Here is a 24,311-nt window from a genome sequence, read left to right as displayed (position 1 = left end):
ATTTATAAATGTACCTCGGTAGACAAGGGGTTAATGAACACCTTTAGCAGATAATATGTAGTAAGGCCCCTAATGGATAGTAGACATGTGCTGAGACCTTGGTCTGCATCCATCGTGCCAATAGACAACCCATGGGAAACTATATTGAACATAATACATAAGTAAAACATACGCCTCTGGCTCCTTTTATTTTGTCAAAGTTGCAGGCTTAAAGACAGAATAATAAAAAAACAAAACAAAACAAAAAAAAAAAACATAAAACACACTTACTGTGGAAAAGGTTTAATTACAATGACACAAATACATTGCATTTATTGAATGAAAACCTAACAGACCTTTGAGGAATTCTTTTGTCTTGGAAGATACTACTCTGAAGAATCAACATATCAATGCCTTCAATTAGATCACTAACAGGGTCCAATAATGTTCTGTATTGCAAGGAAAACTTACTTTATTTACACCTGACCATGAAGGTGAAAAAAAAAAAGTGACCAATAAACTCAGGCTGCATGAAAACAGAGCCACAGTAGCACAATCAGCAGGGAGCATGAGCTTTGTCATGAGAAGGAGACGGGGTGGATTGTCGAGGCACTGTTCAGAGAGGTCTAAGTAGAAGCCTCCAGACTCGAAATTCTGTTTTTTGCCAAGGGAGCATTAAAAAAAAAAAAAAAAAAGATAAAAAATGCTTAAGGCTCAATCCACAAACACCAGAATAAGGAGTCCTATAAGATCACACCTAATTATGAACTAAGCCTCTACTGTTTTCATGCAGTGTTTGTGTCACTGTTTTTTTGTTTTTTTTTTTTAATTCCAATTGCGTTATTAATTTTTCCAAACCAGATAATATGCTTTTAGGTGAACTGGCATGCTTTCTTCTATCTCTCATGAACTCCAGGTAAGAATACTGCACCTGAACTCTACTTCTGTTCAGTTTGCAGAGCCATTACAGAATGGTCCAATTTTCACAGGGAAGGAGGATGGCCATGTAGCTTAGCCTTTTATGTCTGCAACAAGGACACCAGGCGAATCTCACCAGAAATATGAAAACTTCTGCTGTCCAACAGCAAACATGAATTATAGGTATGTGGATGCCTGACCTTCAAAGTAAAGACAAAGCAGTGTCTGGTGACATGTCTGGTGACAAATCAGTTTCAACATGTTCACTTCTCCAGGGAAGAGTTGCATAAAAGATAAATTAGTCCATATATCCCTTCCACAACTCCTTGTATTTAGGAACTGGCAAAGTTATAGAATAAAAAACAAAAAAAACAAAAAAAAAATCAGTGAAATGCAGTGGGGTTATTTGGGTGGGTCGGTGTTGATTCCATATTTCTCTTTGAGAAGTTTGAGCTGCTCTTCTTTTTTCTTTGTGTCCATCTTCTGGAATGCCTGAAATAAAAACATAAAACAATGTTGTGTTCACTCATCTGCTACTTCACAATTCAAAATTCACAAACACTGAGAACCCTGGGGTGTAACATGACAGCGGGGCAGGAGCAAAAAGATGAATAGAGGGGACAACCACCAATGAGATTACAGCTGCCACTGTTCCAAGTGCAGCTAAGAAAAATTAAAGCATGTATGGTTGATTGAATAATTATAAAACTCTACTGTGCGCTTAGAGGTTATGCTTAATATCCAATAATATTTACACATAGTTATTTGGCGCCCAGCATTTAGTGATTATACCAATTACCATCACTGCAAATAGCGCAATCCTTGCGACTAACCCATAGCAGCTATAAATCCTTAAGCTCCTTTGTGTTATATTCATCTGATGTGACAATACCAAAACTTGCTGTGAATGCAGTCTCCTCCATACTCTTCCCCCATTACAACCCCCCCCCCCCACCCCTTGTATGGTTGACTCCCCTAGACAGCTTTGACCTTATCTGAAAAGGTCAGTTTGCGATTTCCCACAATGTACAACCAAAGGAGGAAGATCATTAACCATGGCCTTTTCTTCAATTGGTCCAGTCCATCATACATTAATTACATCAGCACCATGGGTTAAAGGGGTTGTAAAGGTTCGTGTTTTTTCACCTTAATGCATCCTATGCATTAAGGTGAAAAAACACCTGGCAATGATAGCCCCCCAGCCCCCCCCCCGTTAACTTACCTGAGCCCGTTCACCTGCTGTGCGCATCCCCCAGCGTCCTCTTCTCCACGGAGTCTGGCTGTTGATTGGATAGATAGCCATTGGCTTGCGCTGCTGTCAATCGCGTCCAATGACGCGGCCGCTGGGGGGCAGGACCGAGTCATACACTCTGTCTATGGACGTAGCGTGTATGACAGTGAGCGCACCCGCAAGCTAACCCCCTCGGGATAGAGCTTCCCAGAGGGGGTTAGCTATTGCGGAGAGGAGCCGAGACACAAGTGCACAGTGGAGGTAAGTATAACGTTTTTTTTTTTTTTTTTTAATATAACAAATGAACCTTTACAACTCCTTTAGAGGAGGGAAAACCTACATAGCATTAAACTTTTATATTAATAAATACAAATAAAAAAAATTCCCAATATGATGAAGTGCTCCAATCAAGCACCAACATACAAGAGTTTAGTCTTATGAGAGAAAGCAATTACCTCTCAGTACATGACGAAACACGTAAGGAGGGATTAGGGGCCATTGTCATGTACTAAGAGGTACTCGCTTACTAAGACCAGGAAAGTGAGCAGACTACATGCTTGTATGTTGTTCCTGACCCCCCCCCCCGCCTTATGCATTTCTCCACATGGGACTTCCTCAGGAGCATCATCTCTGAAGAAGTCTTCTGTGACAAAACACATAGGATGAAGTTAGTAACATTGTCACACACCAAGGGGGTAACCGCTTGGTCTCAAGTCCAAGAGAGCAAGCAGACTGAACCACTTGTAAGTCAGTTTTGGTTGGTACACTAATACTGTAACAGATGTTTTATTTGCTTTCAATATTAAAGCATGTGAATTTTCCCTCTTTTTACTTATGACACAAATGTGAGGAATGTATGATGGACCAAAGGAATTAAAAACGAGCTTGGTTTATGATCTTTCAACAATAAATTGCCCTTTTCAGGTAAAAAGGTCAAAGGTTGACTTGAACATCAACTCTACTAAATGAAAAGGGAAGGGGGGGGGGGGGATGGTGGAGTTTACAAGCGTTGCTACTGGCACCATCCAATGGATATCACACAGAGAAGATTAAGGACTTCCAGTTGCTAAAGATCATAAAAAGGCATACATATGTAGAGACAGAGCCAAAACAGATACAGAGTACAGAGTAGTACTTTCCCCCTCTGATGAGAAAGAACCTGGCCCGCGTTTCGGTTTTGAACAGCCCGTCTGGTTTTTTGGACATATATATCTTTTGTGGCCCCCAACGACCTCCCAGCTGCCGAGAAAACAGGAGTTTTTCCTGTATGTGATCTTTTGGCGCTCGTTCCACCCCCTCCAAAGCTGCAGATGGATGGGCATCAGTTAAGCTGCACTCCTGGCAATGGTGGGTGCTGCACTCCTGGCAATGGTGGGTGCTGCACTCCTGGCAATGGTGGGTGCTGCACTCCTGGCACTTGTGAGGCTGCAGATGGGCACTGACCCTTATTTTGCTTCACAGTTCTTTATTTAAAATTTAAGTTTTTTTTCCTGAAACTTCCCTCTGAAAGTGAAGGTGCATGTTATACGCCAATAAATACGGTAAATCCAAATAACACGCCCAAGCTCATCTCTTTACTCACACCCAGCCACAAAGGCAAAAGAATTATTGCTGGGCAGTGTATTAGTACTCAAACACACTTAGACCGAATTTTAATGGTTCAAAGAATGTCAGGCAAAATGGTCGGCCCTAACGCATGTTCACTTCACCAAATCTGGCCCTCTTTGAAAAAAGTTTGGACACCCCTGTAGTAAAGGGATACTTTGGCTTAAAAACAAAGCTCCCACCCTAGATTTCCTCTACTTTGCCTTGACAAACAGAGCTCTTAGTCTAGCTGGACTTGGCTCATCTTAGTAGTGGTGTTGATAGACAAAGAACGTTTACCAAATCCTTCTGCTTATGTTCTATACATCTGAAGGCTACTCCATGACAATGGTTGAACCTGCTTCGATACCCCTATATAGCTGGGATAGATGTTCCTGACCAATCAACAATTTCTCTGAGACACCCAGCACCTGCAACATTCTCCCACCATACTCCATAGGCAAAAACCTGTATGTTTGTCTGATGCAAACATGAATTACTGTAGAAAGATCTTTGGTTAGAAAGATACCTTCTATAGAGACCCTGCATGGATGACCAGCTTTTGTCTTATATCTGTAGGAGCTAGGTCAAAAATATGCCACTGCAGACTTTTTGAGGGTGCAAGCCAGTGACTTACTAGTAAATAGTGTAAAAGGATTACAGCTCCATAGCATTTCAAAAAGTAAACCACTAAAGGCAGTTTCCTCATTTGATATCTATAAAACCTCCCTTAAGTGTGTGTGCGTTGACGACAGAGCCACAATTCGGTCATATGACCAAGATCAGCTTTGTAATTGTAAATGCAGGGTGTTTACTGCAACATGTCATAGTAAGATCTGCTTTGAAACAGAGGCAGGCAAAGGACAATGTAATAAAATCTCTTTAACAGAAGGGTTTTGTGAAGGGTAAAACATTTCGAGGACCTCATTCAAAGATGAAAATCATACCTAAATCTAAATCCTAGAAAGCATGCTGATAAATAAGCCACAGGATTACTTACCCTATTTGCATTATAGTACAAGACAACCAAGTATCTGTTGCAGACGTTAAAACCAGACAGATGATCACAGGCATTTTTGGCATCAAAGATGTCTTCATAGACCACATATGCAGTGCCTCTGGTCTCCGGCGTGTTTCCCCTGAAAAAACACACACAAGACAGAACATTGAGGAATCAAGGTATATAGCAGCACATTCCACATCTGTTCTCAAATGCCACTTTCAGCTCATGTTTAATGAGTATACGCAAAACTGCCATCACCCGTTACCCTACCTGTGTCAGCTGACTGGCAAATTCTGTACTGCTAGAAGAGCGGGAGGTCTGGGAAACACGGCTTATGAAAGCCTAAACTAAAAACTTGGCTTATTTCTTTCTGGCCAATAAAAGTAAGATACATGCCAATAAGATAGACAACCATTTTTTCTGCAGCTTCTCATCATTAAAGTGAACATTCCAAGAAGTTTAAAGCAGTTGTAAATAGCTGGACATTTTTTTTTCCTTTTTGGACACTGCAAGGTAATGTTATAATGTGCATCACATACTAGCACATTATGTTTAACTTACCTTAAAAAGGAAACATTCCAGCGCAGAGATGTCAGAGCTGCAGGCACTCCCATCTTCACCCATCTTGCTTCTGGGTTCACGGACTCTGGGCTCTGTGACTGGCCGCAATGACGTCGCTCCCGCGTGAAAGCCGCCGTTTACAGCACAGGGCTCTGAAGAAACGGCACAGGTGGCCGTTCCTTTAGAGCGCATGCGCACGTGATGTCACTGACTGCATGTACAGTAAATATCTCCTAAACGGTGCACCTATAGGTAAGCCTATACTAAGGTTTACCTATAGGTAAAAGCCACAGATGGAAGTTTACTTCCACTTAAAGCATTTAGGGCTTGTTTACAAAAGCAGCAAGGACTGCCGCTGCTTTAAAAAGCAATGCGTTTGGATTGCTTCTCAGAGGTGCTTGACGGGCAGGGAGGAGGCGATAGGTCGGGTTTTTTACTGCCTGTTTTAAACCTCTAAATGCCAGACGACCACTCTGAAACCATGTACATTGCACACTGCCCATTCACATGCATGGGTCGCGTTCGACAGGCTGTAGTTATGGGGTGGCTGTTTGGTGGCGAAAAAAACATGCTCCAAACACATGGTACCGCTACTGTAAATGAGCTCTTAAAGCTGAACTTCAAGTATGATCTTAATTGCAGTTACACCGGTATGTTGGTTTTTCATGTCTATATTTGTTTTACAGAGTTCCAGCCAAGGATTTCCTTTTCTTCACACCCAGAGTTCCTTTGTAGCAATGGCTTCTTTTTCAAGCCAAGTCTCTATGGAGCGATGACTCCATGCACTTCTGTCCTGAGCTACATTAAAGCGCTTTTTTATAATAATATATATATATATATATATATATATATATATATATATATTCCCCATGCCAGCGCTCCTGGCTCCTTCCAGTAGCCCCCACAGCAAGTAGCTTGCTCAGGAGGCAGCGCAGAGCAGGCGTGCTCCTGAGCCGCGGCTCTGTGTGTCTATTCACACACGGAGCCGCGGCTCAGCCCCACCCCCCCCTGATTGGCTCACTGGTTGATTGACAGCAGCAGGTGGCAATGGCTCCCGCTGCTGCCAAAAGCCAATCAGGAGTTTGAGTCCTCAGAGAAGCAAAGCTGTTTTGGACATCACTGGATCGAGAAGGGACTCAGGTAAGTATTAGAGGAGGCTACTGCACACAGAAGGTTTTTTTACCTTGTGCCTTTACAACCACTTTAATGCATTTAGACAAAAAAACTGGTGAGTGCAAAATCTGGTGCAGCTCTGCATAGAAACCAATCAGCTTCCAGGATTTTTTTTTGTCAGAGCTTGATTGAACAAGTGGACATTAGAAGCTTAATGGTTTCTATGCACAGCTGCACTGGATTCTGAGTGCACTAGTTTTAAGTAAATCAATCACTCTGTGTTAAAACGCACAGGCTGCACATAGACAATAGAGTTTAGGAATTAACTTCAAGGAATATGTGGTCCTGCCGGTGGGAACTGAGGAAAAAGTGAGCATACTCCAAATGGAAGTCTGGAGGGAAGACCGCACTCGGACGATGGAGCTGTGTACATCGGCATAAGTTAAATATTTACTAATGAATTACTTGCCAAATAATATAATTATTTACAACATTTAATTTGAGAGGTGATTTTTAAAAGAAAAATTACTACTACTTTAAAGATAGGACTATTCTCTTCTATTCTACTCTATTACAGTGCGACTTACCACACAACATGCATTCCTTGTGCTTACTGGGTTAAATTATAATATAAGAAAACACATATTATTGGAATAGTATGCGACTGGCAGAGGTAATTGGCCATGTTTTGTGGTTTATGCTCCAGCTAATGACCATTAGCGGTAGCTTACTGGCATTGACATAGAGGCTTTGCTTGGCGGTAGTGGGGCCCCTCCTGTTAGTGTGAAGGACATTACAGTAATCTCGGCATGTCTGCAGGGAATCATCCATTACAAGCCTTTGCTTCTAGAAGGTTTGGAAGCAGTCTGACAGATGTGATGACTGATTGCATCTTTGTTGCTTCCAAAGGGTAATGATTCCAAGAAATGCTACAGGACGAACCGCATTAAAAAGTGTTTCTGCAACGGTGAAAATGATATTTGAATGCTCAGAAAATAAACAGAACAGATATAAACCTAAAAACGAGTCAGTCTTGACAATGGAAGGATTAATAAGAGCCTTGTGTTTGATTCATGTAAGTTTCCACATAAAGCCAAACACCGGGGCGAATATAAAAGAAAAACAGTGTTTAGCCCCATTTGTTTATATGAAAAACAAATATAAAAATGACTAGAATAAGTACCTGAATCTGTCTTTAGATTAGCTTCCTGTAGTCCTCTACAAATCTGCACTCAGACTGGGAGAGAGACAGGGTCAGTACTGAGCGCCAATCAGCTCTATTGATTGCAAAGCAATGCCATTCTAACACAGTTTACAGAATGGGAGGTCACAAGGATGTCCTCATCAATGTGTTGCTTTTCCTTTATTATCCAATCATCGAGCTGGGGTGAGCCCTTGCCCAAGGTGTATTAAAGGGATTGTAAACAATCACCCTGTAAAACAACCCAATTCGTTTAGAATTGAAATGAAAAGCAAAACATGTGTATAGACATTTAAAAAAAATAAATAAATACCTTGTTCCTTTTTTTAAAAGTGGTCATATTCCCTCTGTTCTCAGCTGCATAAGAGCTGAGGGGAGGAGCAGCAGCAGTATACTGAGCTTCCCAGTAAATGGCTGTGCAAAGGGGGGGGGGCATGTCAGGACAAGTCTGATCATTGGAGGAGAGCAGGCTGAATTCCCAGCATAGCTAGAGAATGGACCACGCTGTGTTCTCCTGCTTAGTGTGGCCAGTTTCTAATAGGAGAGCAGAGGGACTGGCAGGAACACTATGGATTTCATACAAAGGAAGCAATCTAAAGAGAACAGGAAACTTTTTCATACAAGTACACAGCAGGCACATATCAGGAATATGAAATGCTGGGGTAACGAAGAGAAGTGAAGAGAGCCTATTGCATTGCCTATTCAGGGTCTCTTTAAAACCCATCCCTGACCACCTTATACTCACCTTCCCAGTGCTCTGTCGTGTGATCGTTTTGAACAGCACGGAATCAGGGAAGGATTCCACCTTATACTACAAAGCATAGGGTATTTTGTAGTGGCTGCTACAGAAGGAGTGGTAGGGGAGTGCTACAAGGAGGAGCATAAGGTGGGCTAAAATATGGTAACAAAAGGTAAAATATTGCAGATTACCAGATGTGGTGGTTGCATTAGTTCCCTTTTTACAGTAGAACTATAGGCAAAACTTTTTTTCCCCCAATTTGGTTAGCGTAAGGGAAGGTTATAACCCCTGGCAGATTTTTTTTTTTTTCACCATCTGTGTCCCATTGGGGAGATTTTCGTTAACTTACTATCCCATAGCCAAGACAGGAAGTGAGAGGAAATTCTTGCAAATTAAGGGAATTCCTTGCCCCCCCCCCAGTCCCCAGAACTAGTGGCCCCATTGGAAGATTTCCCCTCTATTACTTTTCTGGAGACAGTCCAATTTGGGATTTTCTTTTGTTTTCACTTTCAATGATAAGGGTAAACAGGATAAATAGAGAGGATGAATCTCCCTAATGCTGACACAGACTGCAATAAAAACAGACAGATGTTCAAATCTCTCTGCACTCTAGCCAAAGCTAAAAAAAAAAAACCTTTTGCCTTTAGTTATACTTTAAAGTGGAAGTCCATGCAAAATCTAAAATCCCTGCATCTTTAGACACCAGGGATCTAACACTAACCTCTCTATCCCTGTAAAGAAAAAATTAGTATACATACTTTTTTGGAAGCTGAACCACTCTGACCGGATCCCACGCTGAGCTGTCAGCCGTGGCTTCACTGTAGAGGCGGGTGCAGAAGAGACAGACAACAACAGAATGCCCATAGTAACTCTATGGGTGACGTCGCTTCCCATTCATTTCACAGCCGTTGTCGGCCGTGTCCTCTGTAGAGCTTCCGACGCTGGAGATCAGGTCGGAGTGGATCAGATCGGCTTCCAAAAAGGTATGTATACTCATTTATTCTTTGCAGGGACAGAGAGGTTAGGGTTAGATCCGTGGTGTCTATAGATGCAGGGATTTTAGTTTTTGCATGGACTTCCACTTGGTGATCCTGCCTGTAACAAACTTGTTCAGACAAGGCTCACTAGCTGTACTGTATTTTACCAACTATGTATCTATGACAGAGCAGAATGTATGGGACTACAAAACACCTCCCCTCTATCTGTATACCTTTGGGGAAGGTGGTGTTTTGTAGTACACACAGGTTAGGTGGACATGTCTGATAACACCGCTTGAGTGCACAGTCTTCGGCCTCAAGAAGTGAAAAATCAATACATGAACAGCGAGAATGCAGTCACTGTTTGACCGAGAATGTTCCATCCATCTCAGCTGATTCTTAAATTAACCGCTTGAATTTCAAAATTTAAGCCACGTATGGGTAGCTTAACTGAACTGAACCACTAAGAGCTGCATAAGCAACCATAAAAAGTTATGGAAGATCAAACTTATAAAAACTATTTAACCACTTGTGTTGATACCCCTTGATTTCCAGGCAATTTTTCACTTTTCAGTGCTGTGATAGTCTGACAAATACTCCTTTATGCAACACTGAGACAGACAGAGCTGGCACTGGGTAAAGAAAATAAATTTTAAAAAAGCCCCCCAATCCACCATTCAAAAATGTACTACGGTAGAAAAGTAGTTAAAAGAAAATCACTTCACAGTGCTTACTGAATACACTGTACTTCTTAACCACTTGCTGATCGGCTCCTGTACATATACGTCGGCACTTTGAAGATGGATATCTCGGTAACAGCAGCTGCTGCTGCCACAACCGAGGTGTCCATCTGTTCAGGAGCCAGTCGTGTTTAATGGTGATAATGGTGGTCTCTGCGGCGGATTCACCGCGAGATCACCGTTATCAGCAGTGGGAGAGGGGCCCCCCGCCCTCCCGCACCCTCCGCCGCTTACTGGAGCCGATCGGGTCCTTGTCGGGGCTGGGTATGGAGACAAGTGAGGGGAAGATGGCCCCCACCTGTCTCCATACCATAGCAGGGTGGTAGTGCCGTCATAAGGTCACTTCTGCCTATACGTCTTAAATGCACATTTTTTTCAAATGACAATTTTTTTTTTTTTATTGCATTTTAGTGTAAATATGAGATCTGAAGTCTTTTTGACCCCAGATCTCATATTTAAGAGGACCTGTCATGCTTTTTTTCTATTACAAGGGATGTTTACATTCCTTGTAATAGGAATAAAAGTGACCCAATTTTTTTTTTTTTTTAAACAGTGAAAAAATAAAATCAAGTAAAATAAATAAGATTTTTTTTTTTTTTTTTTAAAGCTCCCTGTCCCGACGAGCTCACGCACAGAACCGAACGCACATGTGAGTAACGCCCGCATATGAAAACGGTGGTCAAACCACACATGTGAGGTATCGTCGCAATTGTTACAGAGAGAGCAATAACTCTAGCCCTAGACCTCCTCTAACTCAAAACATGCAACTGGTAGAATTTTTTTTAAACGTCGCCTATGGAAATTTTTAGGGGCAAAAGTTTGACGCCATTGCACGCGCGGGCGCAATTTTGAAGTGTGACATGTATCAATTTACTTGGCGTAACATCGTCTTTCACAATATAAAAAAAAATTGGGCTAACTTTAATGTTGTCTTATTTATTTAAAAAAGTGAATTTTTTCAAAAAAAAAGTGCACTTGTAAGACTGCTGCACAAATGCAGTGTGAAAAAAAAGTATTGCAATAACCACCATTTTATTCTCCAGGGTGTTAGAAAAAAAAAACAAACAATGTATAATATTTGGGGGTTCTAAGTAATTTTCTAGCAAAAAAAAATGTTTTAAACATGTAAACACGAAAATCTCCAAACAAGGCTAGTCTTTAAGTGGTTAAACCCACAGACACCAGCACGCTGCAACAAAATTGAACAAAAAAAAAACAAGCCACATTTTTTACTATTCACATTGCCAAGAAAAAAAAAAAAAAAAAACACACTACTTACACTCTGATCTGGCGAATAGGTCCGTACTTTCCAAAGATATCATACATTTCCTCTCCAGTGATTTTATAGGGCAAATTCCTGATGTACAATATCCGGTTCACTTCAGGTGGTAAACGGATCTGACAAGTAAAAAAAGAACTAATCAGAAGGTGCAAATATTCTTTTTCAGTATTCACAGTTCATAATTTATCATATACAGAGCCATGACAGAATTAGAGACATGAAAACTACATTATAAAAGGAGTATTGTTTTCCCACACACTTAGAGGTGTTTTATCTAAGAATTTGCAGAGCTATTCAGTCTGTGAAACTGCATGTGCATTTGGTCTGTACAAATAGAGGCAAAGAAATGTTACTAGGCTATTTTCTCTCCAGAATTGTATTTATACAGAACAGAGTGAATTATGGCTACTAGATGGCACTGGTGATAGATCTTTCCTATGATCATCAGCTCCATCTAGTGGCTGTAGAGTTGAAGTTTTCCAACCACTTGACCTCCGGGAAGATTTACCCCCCTTTATGACCAGGCCATTTTTTGCAATACAGCACTGCAATTTAAAGTGGTTGTAAACCCTTTTTGTTGACTTTTACCTATAGGTAAGCCTAGAATAAGGCTTACCTATAGGTAGTGGAAATATCTCCTAAACGTGCGCTGTTTAGGAGATATTTCACTTGTAGTGCGCCGACGTCGCCATCGGCGCATGCGCTGTGAAGAAACAGACCACCGTGCTGTTTCTTCCCCCAGAATGTGCCGTGACTGACGGCTCCCGCACGCATGTAAAAGCTTCAACTTGAGATTTGTAAGTACCGTAGATTAGTGCCATTCCACGAGCATGTGCATATTTAAAGCATGACATGTTTGGTATCTACTTACTTGGCATAACATAATTTTTCATATTTTACAAAATAATTGTGTTTTAGAATCTGTTTTTATTCAAAAATTAAATTTTTTTCCCAAAAAAATTGCATTTGAAAAACACTGTGTGACATAACAAAAAGTTGCAAAGAACGCCATTTTATTTTCTAGGGTCTCTGCTAAAATAATTAAAAAAAAAAAAAAAAAACACATTTGGAGGCTCTAAATAATTTTCAAGCAAAAAGAAAATCCGATTAAACCAAGTTGATCATGGAAAACAGAAAATCGGAGATTGCGTTGCATTGATTGGCAGCACGGAGATGCTTTGTTCGTGACTTCAATCGTATTTCGTTCAATCAGATTATGAGATTACAGGGTCACTCCCCTAAGAGTTAAAGAACGCATGACTGCTTTTGTTGTTTTCACTCATTTTTTTTCCCCCTCAGGCTATAAAATTGCACCAGCATCAGATCAATGAAGGCACACCAAGAAATGTAAAACTTTGAAAACATTCTTAGTGTGCCTATATTCACAGAATGACCTCCCTCTTGTGTTAATTGTTACTAATCATATTCCTGAGCCAACACCACAGCATTCTCACACTGATACATTGTTTTCTTTTCACTCACTTGCCAATGCAGAGCTACCTTGATTGTTAGTTTTACATTCCTAAACTACTAAATTATCCTCTTGCCCCCTGTATAACGCATATGTGCAATGGCAAAGAAGGTGGGATTCACACGCGACATGTGTGTCCATGGGTGGCTGAAGATTCTGTGCCTGGAAGCATGCAGTGACTGAGCTGTCAGACAGCTCCTGATCTTCAGCAGGACTGACTCCCGGTCATGTGACCACTGTGACAGCAGTCAGTCCTTCTCACCTCTTCCTGTTAAAGGGTTACTAGGCTGGGCGTAAAAGTGTTAAAAGTAGAACTGAAGGCAAAACACCCTCCCAAATCAGTTTTTTGCCATCTGTTTCTCCATTGGGAATATTCCTTATCACTTCCTGTCCCATAACCAAAACAGGAAAGGAGAGGATCTCTCTCCAAAGTGCCAAAACCCCTGAGCTAGTGTCTTCACTCAAAAAAAAATTAATATTTTAATTTATAAAGTATACAAGTATTATTCAGTTATACTTTGACGGTTTTGATCAACCGAAGTTGGGAAAAAAAAAGGGGATGATTGTACAGGTAAACCAATGGTGGTTTTTGTGCCCTTGAGAATCACTTTCAAGCTACATGCAATGCCCCCTTTTTAATCAAAAGAAAAGCTTGTCATCCACAATACAGAATATATGCCATTCAGTACACAGTAGAAAAAGGAACATGCTATAGCATTGGTATTAAAACACAAGAGAATAAAGTTTTCATACAATTTTCTTGTGAAAAATAAAGTTTTCATACAATGGTATTACTGCCGGTCAATAAAGTGCATACAGAACCATGTAACCCAGAATTAAAAAGATTGACATATATATGAAGACATAGTGTAACCAAAAAGAAATCTAACAGTTTAATCTACAGTAAAGATATAACATTTTTATTTTTTGTGAAGAATCACTAACAAGTGGGACACAATTGTGAAGTGGAACGAAATCTTTTGGATTTTTGAAACTTTTTAACTAATAAAAAAAATGAAAAGTGGGGCGTGCAAAATTATTCGGCCCCCTTGCGTTAATACTTTGTAGAGCCACCTTTTGCTGCGATTACAGCTGCAAGTCGCTTGGGGTATGTCTCTATCAGTTTTGCACATCGAGAGACTGAAATTCTTGCCCATTCTTCCTTGCAAAACAGCTCGAGCTCAGTGAGGTTGGATGGAGAGCGTTTGTGAACAGCAGTTTTCAGCTCTTTCCACAGATCCATTGGATTCAGGTCTGGACTTTGACTTGACCATTCTAACACCTGGATACGTTTATTTGTGAACCATTCCTTTGTAGATTTTGCTGTATGTTTGGGATCATTGTCTTGTTGGAAGATAAATCTCCGTCCCAGTTTCAGGTCTTTTGCAGACTCCAACAGGTTTTCATCCAGAATGGTCCTGTATTTGGCTGCATCCATCTTCCCATCAATTTTAACCATCTTGCCTGTCCCTGCTGAAGAAAAGCAGGCCCAAACCATGATGCTGCCACCACCATGTTTGACAGTGGGGATGGTGTGTTGAGTGTGATGAGCTGTGTTGCTTTTACGCCAAACATATCGTTTTGCATTGTGGCCAAAAAGTTTGATTTTGGTTTCATCGGACCAGAGCACCTTCTTCCACATGTTTGGTGTGTCTCCCAGGTCGCTTGTGGCAAACTTTAGACGAGACTTTTTATGGATATCTTTGAGAAATGGCTTTCTTCTTGCCACTCTTCCATAAAGGCCAGATTTGTGCAGTGTACGACTGATTGTTGTCCTATGGACAGACTCTCCCACCTCAGCTGTAGTTCTCTGCAGTTCATCCAGAGTGATCATGGGCCTCTTGGCTGCATCTCTGATCAGTCTTCTCCTTGTCTGAGCTGAAAGTTTAGAGGGACAGCCAGGTCTTGGTAGATTTGCAGTGGTCTGATACTCCTTCCATTTCAAAATGATCGCTTGCACAGTGCTCCTTGGGATGTTTAAAGCTTGGGAAATCTTTTTGTATCCAAATCCGGCTTGAAACTTCTCCACAACAGTATTACGGACCTGCCTGGTGTGTTCCTTGGTCTTCATGATGCTCTCTGCGCTTTCAACAGAACCCTGAGACGATCACAGAGCAGGTGCATTTATACAGAGACTTGATTACACACAGGTGGATTCTATTTATCACCATCAGTCATTTAGGACAACATTGGATCATTCAGAGATCCTCGCTGAACTTCTGGAGTAAGTTTGCTGCACTGAAAGTAAAGGGGCGAATAATTTTGCACGCCCCACTTTTCAGTTTTTTAATTGCTAAAAAAGTTTAAAATATCCAATAGATTTCGTTCCACTTCACAATTGTGTCCCACTTGTTGGTGATTCTTCACAAAAAATTAAAATTTTATATCTTTATGTTTGAAGCCTGAAATGTGGCAAAAGGTTGAAAAGTTCAAGGGGGCCGAATACTTTCGCAAGCCACTGTATCTAGATCCTCAGAGCCCTGAGGGTAAACAAAGGAAAAAAAAAAAAAACAAACACGACCCACCAAAGTCTCCAATGCCACAAGGGGTCTTGTGTAGTGTAGGACCCAGTCAGCCACTATTCTGGACTTTTTATATCCTTTACCCCTGTAGGAGCCTACCCCTAATTAGCCGATGGGGAGCCCACCCCAGGACATCCAACCAGGCCTGCCACATTGAGTAGAATTTACGTGCGACATTTCTATGTTGGTACATCAATTTTTCCTGTATCAATAGTTTATTGACATGCTCTACCCATTGCTGGTGGGTTGCCTGAGAACAATCCAAAATTGTGTGATCAGTTTACATGCAACATATTGCAGTCGCAAAACAGCAGTATGAGCGTGTGGAGTTAAGGACTCCTCATCCAGGGCACCCAACAGGCACACAACCGGGTTTTGTGGGATATTAACCACTTCAATACCTTAGGGAGTCATATGACATCCTTGACTTTGTGCGGGGATATCCGAATGATGCCTGCAGCTAGAGGCATCATTCAGATATCATTCTTTCCAGCCGGCGATTCTGTGCACGATAAGCATGATCATAGCGGCAGACCCCCCCCTCCTGCTGCCACTCGGTGCTTCTCCGGGCTCTCCCATGCCATCAGGGGCCCGGAGGAAGAATCGGCCAGCGCCGGATGACGACGATAGAGATTTCCGGTGACCAGATGGTCACCAGTCATCTCTATGACCGTCGGAGGCCCGGGCGCGACGTTATAACGTCACGCCCGGGTTCCCGGAAGTAAACAAAGTCACGATTGCGGCTGTCAGCATGAGATCGGTGAATTTTTTTTCCTCGATCTCATGCTTTCCAGCCTGGAGGAGAGATGTGAGGTCTTATTGACCCCGCATCTCTCCATAAAGAGGACCTGTCACAATAGATTCCTATTACAAGGGATGTTTACATTCCTTGTAATAGGAATAAAAGTGATAAAAAAAAAAAGATTAAAAAAAAGTGTAAAAATAAAAAAAAATTAAAAAAAAATAAATAAATTTTTTTTTAAAACGCCCCTGTCCCCGGTAGCTAGCGTTCAGAAGCGAACACACCGCCCACATATGTAAAGGCTGTTCAAACTACACATGTGAGGTATCGCCGAGTGCGTTGGAGCGTGTGCAATAATTCTAGCACTAGACCTCCTCTGTAACTCTAAACTGGTGACCTGTAAAAATTTTCAAAGCGTCGCCTATGGATATTTTTAAGTACCGAAGTTCGGCGCCATTCCATGAGTGTGCGCAATTTTAAAGCGTGACATGTTAGGTATCTATTTACTCTGCACAACATCTTTCACATTATACAAAAAAAATTGGGCTAACTTTACTGTTTTGTTATTTTTTAATTCATGAAACCGTTTTTTTTCCCCCAAACAAGGCGTTTGAAAAATGATTGCGCAAATACCGTGCAAGATAAAAAGTTGCAATGACCGCCATTTTATTCCCTAGGGTGCCTGCTAAAAAAACACATATAATGGTTTGGGGGTTCTGAGTAATTTAAGTAAAAAAAAATGATTTTTACATGTAGGCGAGAAGTGCCAGAATAGGCCGGTATTGAAGTGGTTAAACATGAATACGTGAGAGATCACGTCAAGGACCTCCTTCCAGTAGCGCAAAAGCTTGAGGCACTTCCAAAAGCATATGAATGATGTTGCCATGATCTCTCTCACATTTCGGGCATAGGGGGGTATTGCGATCCCCCCCATTTATGAAGTTGTACAGGTGTTCTGTATAGCCTGTGTAGCAGATATAAATGTGATAATTTTTGAGAGGCAGATACAGACAAAGGGGCAAAGTCAGGCAGAGATTCCATGCCTCCCCATCTATGGCACCAGTATCCCTTTCTCAGCCCCCGTCTGCATGGTAGTTTGGAGGAATCCTGTATAGCATTAAGGAGCATATTATTACTTCTGTAAATCATTCCCTTTTTATCACCTTCCATAAGAATCCCCTGTATTAAGGTATGGTCAATTAGCTTAAGTTGAGCACATTTTGATTGCATCTGTAGGGCGTGTCTCAGTTGTAGGTATTTGAAGAAGTGGTTACGTGGTATTGGCAAACTCTGCTTGTACCTCCATAAAGCCTTGAGAGTTCGCCCATTATTTAGCTGTGATATAAAGCATAGTCCTGTCCTTTCCCAGTCTCTAAACCCCCTGAGTTTCAATATCTCTCTATAGTTCAGATTTCGCCATAATGGAGTATGTGTTAGAAAACCCCATATTCCTAGCATCCGTTTGACATATGACCATAAAGTCTTGGGGAGGGTCACTGTTGGGGCCCTAGGATTTAAGCGCATGAGTCCCGCCTCCAGTCTACGAATAGGGTCCGTTAAGTCCACCATTCCCCAGACCCCCCAACTGTTGTAGCTGGGAAGCGAGGTAGTAGGCTCTAGAGTGAGGGACCGCCAGTCCTCCCTGATCTTTGCTATATTGTAATGTTGACCGACTAATCTGAGCTATCTTTTTACGCCAAATCAGTTCCCTAAATTGGGAGTCTATCCTGGCAAACCACTGGCAGGGAACCCAGACTGGGGAGTTATTGAATACAAACAACAATTGCGGTGCCCAGACCATTTTGATGAGGTCGATTCTCCCCACTACTGAGAATGGCAGATTACAATAAATAGTAAATTTCTCACAGCATTTACAAGGATGGGGAATTAGATTAAGTTTAATATATTGAGATGTGTCGGGGATAATCTGAATGTCCAGATAGCGATAGGAGGATACCATTTGCACCATTTCTGCATAGTCAGGTAGGGGGCGGTTATAGGATCTAAAGGCATCAGTACCGACTTGTCCCAATTAATGGAAAAGTTTGATAATGCGCCAAAGGCCTCAACAAGGGTCATGACGGTCCGCAAAGTACTCTGAGTAACATCCAGGTAAAGTAGGGTAACATCAGCGTACATTGACACCACGTCAGCACCCGTAATGCGTCTGAACCAGGTTATATTGGCCTCCTCGCGTATCCGTGACACAATGGGTTCCAAAGCTAGGGCAAACAGAGGGACGACAAAGGACATCCCTGCCTAGTGCCGCGGAATAATGGGAAAGGTTCAGAGAGTTCCCCATTTCACCCTAATCCTAGCTGATGGTTCGGCATACTGTATCTTGACCCACTTGATAAAATTAGTACCCAGGCCCATATGTTCCAGCACCCTCCACAGGTAAGGCCACTCGAAACTGTCAAAGGCCTTAGCTGCGTCCAGCGAAAAGATGGCTCGGTCACCAGGATTGTCTAGGAGGTGGGCAAAGCTCCCTCTTGAAATGCCTCATTATAGACCTTCAATAGTATGGGTAGCAGTGTGCATGCATATCGCTTGTAGACCTCGGATGGGAGGCCATCCGTCCCCGGAGATTTATTATTGTGAGGTTGTGCTATAGCTAACCGGAGTTCCTTCTCCATTAATGGGGCATTGAGCAAAGCAGCATCCAATGCAGACAAGCGAGGCAGCATGCAGCCATCCAGAACGCCCTCCACGTCAGGTAGCTGTACTTCAGAAGTATAGAGATCAGCGTAGAATGATCTAAAGATTCTAATAATATCAGAGGTCTGGGACAACACTCAAACGAGCAATGTTTTAGTAAGCCATGCATGGAGTCTGGTTCTGGGAATAAGGAGAGACAAAAAGGGTTACGTTTCCAGCCCATACGTTTAGAGACAGCGGGCAGCGAAATGCTCACCTAAAATGGGGAGTGATCAGATACGTGTCTACTATCATAATCTGAGGCTATAACCAGTGGAAGTAACGCGTTGTTGCCTAAGCTTAGGTCTATCCTAGACAGTCCCCCATGCGTGGCTGAGTAGCAAGAAAACTTCTTTGTATCTGGGTGCTTAAGTCTCCACACATCTGTCAGGCAGGTCATTTTCCCATATGTGATTTAGGTAGTTGTTAACATCACCCACCACCAGGAGCGGGATATCTGGAAAACGAGCCATAAAGCTCACTAGGCACCTGAGGACCTAGACAAAAACGGCGGCGGTATATCTATCCCAGCGATTATACATGACAAACCAGAAACGGTGCATAGTAGGAACACATATCGCCCCCCTGATATATGATCTTGTGAGAGAGCAGGAGAATCGAACATCCTGATGTATCAAGATGCTTACTCCCCTCCCTGGAATACGTGAAATAGGTGGAGTGAAATTGGGTCCTGAACAAATCGAGGGGACAGGCTAGGTGTGGGGTCAGGGGAGAGGTGGGTCTCCTGTAAGCAAATACTATCAGCATCTAGAGACTTAATAGTTCTAAGGACTGCCAGCCTCTTTACAGGGTTACTAAGTCCTCGGACATTCCAGGACATAAGTTTCAGGTTTGAAGCCATAGGGGAACACATTTACCAATATCATAATCATGCCAGATGCCCTGGCACGTTGCAAAGTCACAACTAGTATGATAGACCAGTAGGCAATGTAGAGTTTTTTTCCAAAGGTAGCATTATAATCAAGGTATGTGAGCAGTCTGACAGGGTCCATATCAGAGAAGACTAAAAATTGGGACTGTGGTAGGTCAAAAAGGGAGCAACAAACACAACATAAAAAGAGAAAGGAAAAATCGAAATATAGAGCCAACAGGGCTCCCAGCCGGTTAAGCTGAGGAACATGCTGTCCCCATGGATCCTCCATGAGGGCGGGAGGGAGCAGAGGAAACTCCAGTAAGAAAAGATGGTAAGTGGGTTTCAATTCAGCAGTGTATGTGGGATAAACCACGATGCAGATAGATCCAATGTTCTCCAGAGTCCAACTTGACTTAAAAGAACGTGGAAAAAAAACTTAGAAACATATCTAGGACCAGATAACATCAAAAGAAAGAAAAAAAAAAGGCCTTTTGCAAGGTGACCATAATTCAAGTAGAAGCAGAGCGTTGCGACATAGCGGCTCAAAGTGCTCTATCCTCCCTATCCAGCCATTGTTCCGCAGAAGGACGATCAAAGAAGTGAACCTCGCCCAGCGCAACCACCCGAAGGCGGGGAGGATATAGCATGGCATATTGTAGATTAAGTTCTCGGAGCCTCTTTTTCACATCAGTGCACTTTGCACGCTGCTTTTGTAGTTCCACAGAGAAGTCCGGGAATAGCAATATTTTGGAGTTGTCAATAGCTATAGCACCACTCATGTTCTAGCCTTGGAGAGGATAGCATCCCTGGCCTTGTAATTTAATAATTTGAACAGGAATGGGCAGGCGATTGCCCGGTGGCTGTGGGCATGCTGGGACCCTATGCACCCTTTCCACTGCAAACAGGTGGGAGAAGGTATCTTTGCCAAAGGTAGAGATGAGCCACTGCGCAATAAAGGTAACAGGATTTTTGCCTTCAGCCCGCTCAGGAATACCCAGGGCACGCACATTGTTGCGGCACATTCGATTTTCTAAGTCATCTAGGCAGGCGGCATGTTTTTGCATGTCATGCCGAACACACGAGATTTCAGCCTTAACTCCCTTGAGTTCATCAGTGAGAGCAGAGATAGACATATTGCAGGATGTTACAGCAGAGAGTATATCACACAGAGTGGGCTCCGGCTCTTCTGCATCCATGGAAGATGCATGTGGCACAGCAAAAATGTCCCCAGGAGTACCCACTGTGTTCCACTCTGGGGGCGATCTGCCTGCACCCTTGAGCGGGACAGTGTCATCAGCCTCGGATTGACCCCCTGAAGCATCTCCTAGGGCAGATGAAGAAGGCAGATTTGGGGGTCCTCCTGCCGAAGAGCTTCAGAGCTGCCTCTTTGTATTTTTCCTTGGAGGAGCATTGCGACCAGGTGCCATCTTGGCCAGGATACTCCGTGAGGCCTCGGTTCTCTTTAAGCCGTTTTGCCACGTCAGCGGTGGCAGTGGAGTAGCCGGAATGTGGGTCACAGGCGCGGTGATACTGGTACCGGTTAGCGGGAGTCCGTGAAGGAGCAGTATTGGATGATTTCAGTGAAGTTTTAATCAAATTTTTCACATAGAGTTTTCTTTTTGTAGTATTTAATCACCACTAGGGTTTTCATTTTTTTGCTATACTAAAGAAAAATGAACATTTAAAAAAAAAAAAAAAAAAAAAAGTTCATAGTTTGTTATAAGCATTTTTGCAAACAGCTATTTTTTTCTCCTTCAATGATGTGCGCTGATACAGTGGCATTGATGGACACTTAGAAGACGGCGCTGAAAGGTGGTACTGCACTGATAATCAGGACACTGAAAATCAGTGTCCTGATTATCGGTTACGATGTCCCTTTAACACAAGCTGATTATTGGCTCTCTTCTCCTCATGCTGTCAGCGTGAGGAAAGGAAAGCCGATAAACAGCTTGTGTTTACATCATAATCAGCTGTCATTGGACACAGCTGGTCACATTGTAAAGTACTGCTGTGATTGGCCCTTTACCCCGATCTATGATCAGCTGAATCCGAATGACTCTGATCCCAGAGCGCACCGCCTACACGATCACAAGAGGATGTCAAATGACACCTTCCTGCAAAATGAGCCCTCGCTGTTGCCATCTTTTGGCTATAGTGCGGGCAGGAAGTGGTTAAACAGCCGGGGACCTGTCCACTGATCAGAGCAGAGCGGGCGGATGACAGGTCTATGTCTGGTCAGTTTCAGCAGAGTTCTGCTCTATGGGAGGCTGGGAGTAAACCTACTCCTCTGTCTGTTTACACTTGATTGCCCTCCAATCTGATCTGCCTAGACAAATATTGACAGATCCCTCCCCCCCTTTCTTTTTTTGCAGACCAAATCAGAGGTAGGGGGGTGTAAACTGACACAAGTCCGTTTACACCAGCCTGTCCATAGGTGTGAATGGAGGGTCTGATCAGGTCCACCTGAAAAACTGACAGGCGGACTTGATCAGACCCTTTGGGCGAAAGGGGCCTAAAAAAAAAAAAAAAAAAAACATCACCAAGTGGCCCTGTGCATATTTTTTTTTTTTGCTTCCACAATCAATTGACCTAGGCCAATCAAAACCGTCATTTTTATCCTGCTTGATTGCATTGTCACATCAAATGTGGATTGTTCCGTATTTATCACCGTCATAAAGGTTAATAACCACTGTGGAATGTTTTCTTCTGGCAATCTTGGGGAGATTTCCCTATTCCATAGCCAAGACAGAAAGTGAGAGGAAATTCCACCAAGGTGAGGGAATCCTTGATTGTCACCAGAACTATTGTCCTCATTGTGAGATTTCCCCTCTATTACTGTTCTGAAAACAAACCAAAATGTGGGATTTTCTTGTACTTTCAATCATAACAGTAATTGTGACAGAGAGGGAGAGTCTCCCCAATGGGGACACAGACAGCAATAAATACCTGCCAAGGGCTCCAATACCTCTCCAATCTATTCAAAACTAAAAAGATAAAAACTTTAGAGTTTCGTTATACTTTAAAGTAGAACCAAAGGCAGAAATGTTTTCTTTTTTAATTTAGGATGAAGTTACGGCAGCCATACACGGGGTGATAAAACTGAATGATCGATGTCCGATTCCACAAAGCAATCAAGTGAGACAAAAATGGCATGGACGAGCGATAGATAATGAACGGTTTCATTAGATCCAAGTCAACCGGCTGTGGAAGGATAAAGAAATAAAATATCGATGCCGTTTTCATGCCCTTGCAAACCACTTATTATCATTCGCCAATTAAAAAGATGGGAAAAGCTCCATCGATCTTCCCCGCATGATTGTTTTTTTTTTTTTATTTCCTGCCACACCGAAGCAACTTGGACAAACTGAATCCATCACTGTTGCTCATCCATGCCAATTTATTTTTTTTTTTTTATCTCACCACTCTATCCAAAACTAAAATAAAGTTTTATCAAAGAGCATAAGGAGCATCAAATATCCTCACATTATTATCATAAACCTAGCAGGGAGCCCCCCAGAGCCATGGATGGGACAGGAGGCCTCAAGCAGCCAGAGAGAGTTAGTGAGTGTGTGGAGCAACCCAGTTCCATAGATGGGACAGACCACCTCTAGCAGGCAGTGAGTGTGTGGGGAGCCTCCCCCGCCTCCCCCCCCTCCCCCCAGACAGTAGGCCTCCAACAGGCAGTGTGCTGTGATGAATTAAGCCCCGCTCCCCGGGTCCTCTACTCACATTGGCACGTTTCGCTGCTTGCATCGCCATGGTGTCGGCCGCAGGATAGACAAACCTCCCGGAGAAAAAAAAAACACACGTACACGGAGCTCCGCACTCCACAACAGGAAATGGACCCAGCTTCCGCCCGACGCAATCACAGCGCGCCGCTATCCGTTTCCGGCGCCTGCGAGCGTCAGGACGTCGTGCGTGCTTGTCTCCAGGCGGCCATCTGTATTAAGGGCAAATTCGCCTGGCATTGCTAAATGTTGCTAATGATAAAATAAAACTGTTTTCTCTGCTCCTAAAACACTGCTTATACATCAGTCAGAAAAAGGATCAACTATATGGGAAGGATGTGGTAGGGGAGGGTGGCAGCGTAAAACGTGGAAGCAGCAGTCTCTCTTCTACAGCCTGTGGTAAAGAGAACCTGTAGCATACTCTCCAGCATTTGCTCACTAGCTGCTAGTAGAACTCTAAACCTGCACTCTCCTTACTCTAATGAACTGTGAGTGGAATAATTCCCAACGCAAAACTTATGGGGGGAATGGCCGGGCTGCTGCCCATTGGAGTAAAAAAGAGTGCAGGTTTGGAGTTCTGCTAGAGATGAGCTCAGGGTTGCTACTTTAAATCCTGGAGGGTATACTACATTCCCTTTGTACCCACAGACTCTAGCAGAGAGACCACTGCTTACACAAATTACCCAGCTACCCCCCATATATGTGATTTTATACAGATACAGTATCTCACAAAAGTGAGTACACCCCTGACATTTTTGTAAATATTTTATTATATCTTTTCATGTGACAACACTGAAGAAATGACGCTTTGCTACAATGTAAAGTAGTGAGTGTACAGCTTGTATAACAGTGTAAATTTGCTGTCCCCTCAAAATAACTCAACACACAGCCATTAATGTCTAAACCGCTGGCAACAAAAGTGAGTACACCCCTAAGTGAAAATGTCCAA

General features: G+C 42.6%; 1 protein-coding gene across 1 annotated transcript; it reads right to left on the bottom strand.

Annotated features, from left to right (window-relative positions):
• Positions 1-266: 266 nt before the first annotated feature.
• On the bottom strand, positions 267-23,518 carry SF3B6 (splicing factor 3b subunit 6). Its single transcript, XM_073625304.1, has 4 exons — positions 23,364-23,518; positions 11,326-11,444; positions 4,713-4,851; positions 267-1,389 (listed from the first exon to the last, which is right to left on the bottom strand). Exons 1-4 carry the CDS (start codon positions 23,391-23,393, stop codon positions 1,300-1,302), a joined length of 378 nt encoding a protein of 125 aa, XP_073481405.1. The 5' UTR covers positions 23,394-23,518; the 3' UTR covers positions 267-1,299.
• Between the last annotated feature and the right edge of the window lie 793 nt (positions 23,519-24,311).

Source organism: Aquarana catesbeiana, linkage group LG04 (assembly GCF_042186555.1).
Source record: "Aquarana catesbeiana isolate 2022-GZ linkage group LG04, ASM4218655v1, whole genome shotgun sequence".
In the NCBI taxonomy this organism is placed as follows: domain Eukaryota; kingdom Metazoa; phylum Chordata; class Amphibia; order Anura; family Ranidae; genus Aquarana; species Aquarana catesbeiana.
The sequence above is the reverse complement of the archived record's forward strand: the minus strand, read 5'-3'. Positions and strand labels throughout refer to the sequence as shown.